This window comes from Tarenaya hassleriana, unplaced genomic scaffold, assembly GCF_000463585.1.
Source record: "Tarenaya hassleriana unplaced genomic scaffold, ASM46358v1 Cleome21, whole genome shotgun sequence".
In the NCBI taxonomy this organism is placed as follows: Eukaryota; Viridiplantae; Streptophyta; class Magnoliopsida; order Brassicales; family Cleomaceae; genus Tarenaya; species Tarenaya hassleriana.
This window is the reverse complement of record NW_010965451.1, coordinates 1253600-1263182: the sequence shown is the minus strand read 5'-3', so window position 1 is coordinate 1263182 and position 9583 is coordinate 1253600. Positions and strand designations below refer to the sequence as shown.

General features: G+C 35.5%; 1 protein-coding gene and 1 long non-coding RNA gene across 3 annotated transcripts; one reads left to right on the top strand and one right to left on the bottom strand.

The window, feature by feature from the left end:
• The first annotated feature begins 3584 nt into the window (after positions 1–3584).
• On the top strand, positions 3585–6677 carry LOC104814362. Of its 2 annotated transcripts, none has more exons than XM_010542377.2 (6): positions 3585–3769; positions 4216–4797; positions 4893–5036; positions 5226–5466; positions 5578–6078; positions 6179–6677. In XM_010542377.2, the coding sequence occupies exons 2-6, from the start codon at positions 4297–4299 to the stop codon at positions 6532–6534; spliced, it is 1743 nt and encodes a 580-aa protein (XP_010540679.1). In that variant the 5' UTR covers positions 3585–3769; positions 4216–4296; the 3' UTR covers positions 6535–6677. The 2 variants fall into 2 exon arrangements, with proteins under 2 accessions (XP_010540679.1, XP_010540678.1); XM_010542376.2 differs by having other exon boundaries at positions 3585–3773.
• A 381-nt stretch (positions 6678–7058) lies between these two features.
• LOC104814361 lies at positions 7059–8440 on the bottom strand. The gene is made up of 2 exons (XR_771894.1): positions 8233–8440; positions 7059–7762 (listed from the first exon to the last, which is right to left on the bottom strand). It is a non-coding gene; the product is annotated as an uncharacterized LOC104814361 (long non-coding RNA).
• Between the last annotated feature and the right edge of the window lie 1143 nt (positions 8441–9583).

The window sequence follows — 9583 nt, the reverse complement described above, 5'->3', positions numbered from 1 at the left end:
CGTGGCATTGCCGGCGCTTGAGGCCTGTTCCGGAGCTGGAACAGAGCGATCGCACATCCGGTCAAGCCTCCGCGACGGTGCGCTCCGCTAACGACCAGTTCAGGTGACCGCACGCCCTCCGAGGCGCCGCGGCCGTCGGAATTTTCCGGTGACACTCCATCAACGCCTTTTGCAGCCTATCGCACGATCGCATCCTCCAATTCGATTCCCTCTTCTTCTTTTTGGTCTGATTTTTTCCCCATCTTTTTGTCGCCATCCCTTCGAAGGGGGTAAATCACTCAAATATACCAAAGCCGTCGCACTCATTTCTCGGATACACCCGACAAATTATAACCCATTAACTTTTTTTTGAAAAAACTATATTATCCTTAATGAAACCGTGTAATTATAATTGTAAAATCGTAATTGATTCTAAATGTAGTTGCAATTGATTCTAAATATACTTACAATTGATTCTAAATAAGGTGACAAAAAATACATCTAATTGTTTACATGATCTTTAGTTGTTATACGGTCGTAAATACTATTTTTTTAGTCGTATATTAGTTATATAACAGTCGTAATAAAGTCGTAAAAAATATAAAAGAAAGGTTATTTCGGACTTGCCTAAAAATGGTATAGAATTGAAAAAAAAAATTTAATTTTTTTTAGGTGTATCGCTGAAATTGTTGCGGTATATTTGGTATAGTTGAGTGATTTTTCCCTTCGAATGGGTAAAAAAAATATATAAAAATAAAGCGTCGTGGCATTGCCGGCGCTTGAGGCCTGTTCCGGAGCTGGAACAGAGCGATCGCACATCCGGTCAAGCCTCCGCGACGGTGCGCTCCGCTAACGACCAGTTCAGGTGACCGCACGCCCTCCGAGGCGCCGCGGCCGTCGGAATTTTCCGGTGACACTCCATCAACGCCTTTTGCAGCCTATCGCACGATCGCATCCTCCAATTCGATTCCCTCTTCTTCTTTTTGGTCTGATTTTTTCCCCATCTTTTTGTCGCCATCCCTTCGAAGGGGGTAAATCACTCAAATATACCAAAGCCGTCGCACTCATTTCTCGGATACACCCGACAAATTATAACCCATTAACTTTTTTTTGAAAAAACTATATTATCCTTAATGAAACCGTGTAATTATAATTGTAAAATCGTAATTGATTCTAAATGTAGTTGCAATTGATTCTAAATATACTTACAATTGATTCTAAATAAGGTGACAAAAAATTCATCTAATTGTTTACATGATCTTTAGTTGTTATACGGTCGTAAATACTATTTTTTTAGTCGTATATTAGTTATATAACAGTCGTAATAAAGTCGTAAAAAATATAAAAGAAAGGTTATTTCGGACTTGCCTAAAAATGGTATAGAATTGAAAAAAAAAATTTAATTTTTTTTAGGTGTATCGCTGAAATTGTTGCGGTATATTTGGTATAGTTGAGTGATTTTTCCCTTCGAATGGGTAAAAAAAATATATAAAAATAAGATAAATTATATATATAATAATATTATTTTTTTAGTTTTTTTATGTCAAATTTAGCTATAATAATTACTCACCTAATGAATTAATTCCACCTATCTCACTCATAAATTATTATTATTTTCTCAAAATAAGTTAAAAGCTGTAGCATAAATAATTATTTCAAGAAAATGTTGAATAAAGAGATGAATATTGTCTAATTTAAAATAGGCCCAGGAAGAATGTGACAATATAAATATGCGAATTTAAAAATATTATAAAGATGGACAACATAGAAAGGGATGGCACTTTTACAAAGTACCTGCCAAGAGAGGTAATCTAATAATTACTTTTGGTGGGGTGTGAATATATATATATTTATTTATTTCTTTATATTACACTTTTTATGGGTGGGACGAAAGGTCAATAGACAATGATTTGATGATTGAAAATGAAAGAAGAAAAATAATATATGGTGGAAATGATATATATATATATAATTTGGGCAGCTTGGCTAATTTTATTGTATATATGATGATAGGCATGTTTGGAAGGATTACAAAAGAATGAAGTGATATGAAAACACACACATTTTTATTTCGCACGTGTTTATAAACTCATATATTCTCAACAACCAGAAGCTTTAGAGAAGAAAATGACATAAATCAAAATTCGATATTTTTTTTTTCCGAATCTTCAAAAATTTTTAATGGTATTTTTTTGAAATCTGTAAATATAGATTTTAGAATTCACATTACATAAAAAAAACTATATTCGTTAAGGTGTAAATAGAGATTTTAGATTATATGGATAAAATTAGGTGTTAGCATTTACTTCGTATTCCATTATCAGCTCACCGTCAGTGTCATTATATCTTCGTTCCATTTTTTAAAAAAATTACTAGAAGAAAAAAACAAATCGTTTTGAATTCTGTATATAACCAGAAAAATGAAAGATAGTGAAAGAGTAGTAATTACAGATATCCTAAATATAAAAAATTTAAAATTCGGATTTGATATCCGACTTAAGATATTATGATTTTAAATTAGATTTTAAACTGACTTTTTTTTAATATCTAATAGATATGTATGCATGTACATATACATATTGAATATAATATCCGAAAATAATTTAAATATTTGTCCATGATTAATTATTTGGATGCGGCCCTCACAGTCAGTGTGGGGTATATGCCTTATCTTCACAAAAGCTTTCCATTATCTCTTTTTCTCCATAAATATTACACACAATTATAATTATTATTTTTTTCAAAATCTTATTTTGATTTCTCCAATATTAACATTAGCACTTTCAACAAAAAATTAATACATTTTATTTCGCATAAAAGTTAGATCTTCCCTTTTTAGATACATATATCTGTGTGTGTATATATATATATTGATTTTTTATAAAGATTTAACTGGTTAATTGGTAAGCAGATATACACGCAAAGAGAACCCCACTCTTGGCAAATCATATGTTATAAAAAAAAATTTAACTGGTTATAAAAAAAATGGTCATTAGTGCGGTGTGCATATAAAAAAATTATTTGGTTATTTGAAAACTTATACAAATTTTAAATACCGTTGATGATTATCATATATATATAATATTATTGGTAGGTGTGGTGAGGGCTGCACTAGTTTTATTTATTTATTTTTGATAAATTTACCAGTAGGACCGGATCACAAAATGAATATTTGTATTCATTCATAGAAACAAGAATTCGAGTAAGACCTGTTTAAATTGAAATTGAAATCCACTAAAATTCGATTTTTATTTTAAATTAATATGTGCTTTGTGTCCTTATATGATTATCTACACCATTAATTCATGGATTATATAATTAGGTAGAGTAGTGTGGTACGCCATATGATTACTTTATATCAAATGCAATTTGTAATGTCTATATTATTTTACACCAATTTTATTTTTAGAACTATATATATATATATATATATTAAGGAAAAGAACAAATAAAAGAAAAGACACTATAAAAAATAATTTAGGTAAAAGAAAAGAAATAAAGAAAAAAGATACGAGAAAACGTTTTAAAAAGTAACGATTTTTTTAAATAAGATTTTTTTAAACTAATAATAATAATAATTTTGGGTTACTGTGGACACAACCACCAGCAGCAGTGAGAGATGATAATGCAGCAAGCAATCGCTGTCTCTCCGTCGTCTTATTCCAGTCGTCTCTGCAATGCTCTCTCTCTCACCTAAATGCAGCTTTCTCTCTCTTCATTACTGCAATTCCTGGTGAAGCTTCTTCCGTTTTGGCATGAAGCCCTCACAGCTCCTCCGACGAGTTCTCCGGTCGGTGAGTGTTTTATCTTCGTTTTTTCTTCCGAGTTGTTCACGGTGTTCGGTTATCTAGGGTTTTTGGCGTGATATGGAGGTCTGGGTTTTGCTCAGTTTGCTGATTCCTAGGATTAATTCGGTTTTGAAATGTTGACTTACTCCTTCTGCTCGTCTCGTGTATGTTCTGTCTGAGAATTCATAGCAATATGATAGTTCTGCAGATTGCTTCAGTATCGCTTAAGTCTGATTCTTCTTTCCGATTCAGTCTCTTAGCTGATTCTCGTACGGTGCTTGGTTTACTGATTAATCGGTTCGATTTCATCGTCTGAGATGTCTTCTAATCCACAAACATGTCGATGTTTTGTATATAACCAACCAGTTCAAGGATGGTCGCAGTTGTCTTGGTAGTACTTAAGATAGCTGAACAGTGTACTGTCCTGTCCTTGTTTGTCTTTCGACAGAACTGAAGAGTGAAGAGGTTAGGTTTTTCTATCAAGAGAAAGTAGGTTTAAGTACCATAATTTAGGGAGATATCGAGAGCCATGGCCTCGAGCAGATGGGATCAAAGATTCATCCAATCAGCTTCATCACCATCTGAGGATTCAGCTTTGGATTTGGAGAGGAACCATCGTTGCAATCACATGAGTCTTCTATCGTCTTCAAGCCCATCTCCCCCTCAGCCATTCACACCCAATACCCAACACGCAGAGAGCAATGCCCCGTTTTTCTCGTGGCCAACTCTAAGCAGGCTGAACGATTCTGCAGAAGACCGAGCTAACTACTTTGGAAATCTTCAGAAAGGGGTTTTGCCTGAAACAGTCGGCCAGTTGCCATCCGGACAGCAAGCCACCACCTTGCTCGAACTCATGACAATAAGAGCGTTCCATAGCAAAATCTTGCGATGTTTCAGCCTCGGAACAGCAGTTGGGTTTCGGATACGTCGTGGTGTTCTGACAAACATTCCGGCCATCCTCGTCTTCGTGGCTAGGAAAGTCCATAGGCAGTGGCTTAATCCACTGCGGTGTCTTCCATCTGCCCTTGAGGTTAGATATCATGGATTTTCACTGGCATCTTTCAGAAATTTGTGTAAGAATCTCTTACAACGTAATAAATGGTAACCTCCTTTCTGTCTGAACAGGGTCCTGGAGGGGTATGGTGCGATGTAGACGTTGTGGAATTCGAATATTACGGTGCCCCGGCTGCAACACCCAAAGAACAGGTGTATAATGAACTTGTGGATGGCTTGAGAGGAAGTGATCCCTTCATTGGCTCTGGTTCTCAGGTAAAAAGAGTCTTCTCCCTTGTCTATAACCTCGGCATTGTTCTACCCGTAAGGAAACTTATAGATGAAATTTAGTATTTCTAACCAGATTTGGCTTACAAGTGAGTTTATACATATAATCTTATGAGCGAACTGACTATGGTAAAGTCCTTTAACAACAATCATTCGGCTTTTCCTCGTGTTGTGTAGGTTGCAAGCCAAGAAACATATGGAACATTGGGTGCTATAGTGAAAAGTAGAACAGGTAACCGACAGATCGGTTTCCTCACTAACCGGCATGTAGCGGTTGATTTGGATTATCCAAGCCAGAAAATGTTCCATCCTTTACCTCCAAGCCTCGGGCCCGGTGTCTACCTTGGCGCCGTCGAGAGAGCAACCTCGTTTATCGCCGATGATCTTTGGTACGGCATATTTGCTGGAATCAACCCAGGTAGATCATTGTCCTGTTTTATGGCCCTGTTAATGGATAATGTATGTAGACCTGTCCTAACTCTATGACTGTTCCGCTCTCTCCCTCTCTCTCTGTCTATTTCTGTCGCAGAAACATTTGTGAGGGCAGACGGGGCATTCATTCCATTTGCAGAAGATTTCAACATGAACAACGTGACCACGATGGTAAAGGGCATAGGCGAGATAGGCGATGTGCACATCATAGACTTACAATCCCGGGTCGATAGTCTTATAGGACAACAAGTTGTTAAAGTCGGGAGGAGCTCGGGATTGACCACAGGAACCATAATGGCTTACGCTTTGGAATACAACGACGAGAAAGGGATCTGTTTCCTCACGGATTTTCTTGTCATTGGCGAGAACCAGCAAACTTTTGACCTCGAAGGTGACAGTGGAAGCCTTATACTCTTAACCGGCCGAGAAAGGGAAAAACCTCGACCAGTTGGGATCATCTGGGGAGGAACAGCTAACCGAGGTAGACTGAAGCTAAAAGCCGGGCAAGAACCCGAGAATTGGACCAGCGGAGTTGATCTTGGTCGCCTTCTCGATCTCTTGGAGCTTGATCTCATCACATCTGTTGACGGGCTTGAAGGTTTTTGATTTATGATATTGCTCTTGTATTGTATCCCGGACCTAGCTTCTTAGATTTCCTAAGCTCATGCCCTTCTTTTTTTGCGTGGTATGCTTTTCAGCGGCTACCCGAGAACAGAGGAATGCATCGGCTACAGCCATTTGTTCAACAGTTAGCGAGTCATCCCCACCCGAACCAGTTTTGTCACAAGGCAAAGCATACGAGGCCTTTGATCCATTTATCCCGAGCGAGTTCCGTATAGATGATGTCATCAAACCGAGATCCGATGTCGTAGAGGAACGTTTGTTCATCGTTCCTAGCTCGTGGAACGCATCTGCTTCCGTGGCCGTGAAAAGGGACGAGAAAATTGGGTCGGAGAATCTTTCATCGTTAAAGAACGGTTCGGATGAAGAGCTTAACGTCTCGTTGCGTTTGGGAGGGGAGCCCAAATCAAAGAAACCAAAAGTTGGCAACTAAAGCCGAAGCAGTGGATGAGGTATAACCGGATTCCGGTTTATTCGGGTTTGGTTGGTATTTTGATATCTTACGTAAACCGTCAGGTCCTGAAACGTCGCGTTGTAATTGTGGATAAATAATAAATATATAATTATTATTCTTTACGAGATGTGTGGGGTCAGACATAAGCTGCTTTTGGGGTAGTGGGAAATAAACTACCACATGAGATAATGAAAATACCTGTGATCCAAATTCAACCGGTCGGTTGTCGATTTCATTTTAATTTTCTTCTAATTTTGTAATATATAATATTAGGATTTAAGAAAAATAAAACAGTCACTGGTAAATACGAAAATTGAGATATTATAAAGTAAATTTCCATGTGGCGGTTACAGCTCAAGCAAGGTTCAAAAAGGGTTTACTTTCTACCCTTTGATAAACAGTAGTAGTTAACGATGCGACCAATAATAATAATAATAATCTATTTGTTTGTATAATAATAATGTAAAATTAATCTCTTTTTTGTATCGTGATTACACATAGTATAAAAATAGGGCATTTTAATAATTGTAATTGAATACAGGATGTTGAATAATTATTAATTAAAATGCTGAGAATATTAATTCTTATATGTTTCTATGCAAACGATAACAATAAATACTAAATAGTATTTTCATTAATTTATTTTTCTAGATTTATTCCTGATTTTACACAAACACGCACACGTGGAGATAATTGTGTGCGTGAGTCAAATACTCTTCAAAAGACCAAGGGTCTAGAAGCGAGAAGAGCGCAGCAGAGACTCTGGTCGAGACAGTGGGTTACAAATTCTTCAGTTTTGTGTTGCATCTCTTCGTCCCAAATCTTTCCTATGTCAACTGTGTATATTTATGAAAAGAAACGCAAATGCACATGCAAGCATATATGTCGCACGTGCCACACAAGACATGGGCATTTGTACATAGTTTCTCTATACATATGTCAATATATATAAGTGCATATCATATATATATATATATATATATACACGTAAACGAGGTATGAATATAAACACGAAACTATCTATTTTATATGTGCATGTGATTATGAAGAAAAACTAAGAACACCATACATTCAACCAAAAAAAAAAAACAAGAGGAAAATCGTTACCTTCGCAATAAAAGTCAACGCGACAATGTCATTGATTACCTCGTAAGTATTGTCTTGTTTTTCTTTGTCTTTGCCTTTGTTGGTAATTGAGTGAATGAAGCTGCAAGATGACCTGGTACTTAACTGATATATACATACATACATATACACACAGAGACCAATATATGCATATATATATATAATACTATTTACAAACGATATATACGAATGTCTCGGCATTTGGGTTTCTGCAATCGATAACTGTATATATATATATATGTGTGTGTGTGTGTGTGTCCTATAATAAAAGAGCTAATTACACTTTATTTTAAGTTTCATTATATATATATATATATATAACTGTTTATAAACAAATGGGAGCAAATGCCTCATTGAACTACGAACGGGAAAGAGGTAATATATAGTACCAACTAACAGAGATGAATAATAAAAAAGAAAAAGAAAAAAAAGAGATGAATAATAGATTCCTTTCTCTTTCTGAAAAAAAAAATGATGGAATCGTGAAATTAACAAGAAAATTAACACACACACACACAATGCGTATATGTATATGTATATATGGATTGTTACCAGATCATGCTGGCAGCTTCAGCCTCTCAAACCAACACGAATCTTCATATGTAAGAGATATGAACACTACAACTAAAGAAGAGCTATATATGCATATATATATATATGTGTGTGTGTGTGTGAGAGAGAGAGAGAGAGAAGAGTGATATAAAGTTCCTTCAAGTGTTAGCTGTGGGGGGAAACCACGCGGATAGAGATAAGAAACAAGAAAAAGATGTCAACTTGACAAACCTAATTATAATTTTTCACATGTATATATATATATATATACACGCACATATACACAACCACACACGTGTCACATCATATTTTTGTGCATCCATGTATGTATATGCCATTAATTGGGCTTGTGTGTGTGTTTATGCATGGACCATTAACTGTGTGACTGTGTCCCTCTTTGTCTTATATATGGTCCTTCCTTACAGCTATTGACGATGACCTTTCTCTCTCTCTATATATACACACACACACATATATATATATATACAGTGGTATATTCACTTTGAGCGAGTCAATGGCTATAGACAGTGTAGTTTTACCAAAACCCATGCATCAATTGGTCGTGTCGATGGATGTTCTAAGTTGGAGTTGACGGTTGATATATTCCCACAAACTTTTTACAAATGTGTGTGTGTATATATATATATATAATACAAACTTTATATTATTAAATACACATGCCCATGCCCATCAACACATATGGGTTTGAACTCTTAACACCATTATATTTTGATATATTGCATTACTGAATAGGGTTAATTAAAAGGGTTTTTTTTTCTTTCAAAACTTAAAGTTCTATTTTCTGTTATTAGGGGGAAAAAAGGAACAAAAAAAACAAAAAGGATGATAAGCTTTAGCAATTCCATGGCTGAGACAAATGAAAATGATACGACCGAATGTGATGCTGCATGCGTCGTCTGTCATATATAATCATGCTTGTCCTCACCAATCATATACTCCCAATATATATATATATATATGCATATGTTTGGGGCGCCTGTTTTGCTTTATTAATTGATATATATATATATATATATATATAGATAAATAGATATGTATATATATATATGAATATGTATGTATGTGTATACAAAATATTTATGTAGAAGATGGTATGTTTCCGTTGTTTTGGTCCTTTCCGTAAATAATTATTACGTTTCCATCTCTTACTCCCAAATTTGACAATGGAAAAATGACCTTACAATAATCAAACCAAACAGGTTTGGAATTATGTCCTCTCCGCATATATATTATCTGCACAACCACACTCAAAAAGAGAAATATTGTATATATATGTATGTACGCATGCATGTATGTGTTGATGGGCATGGGCATGTGTCATGGACAGATT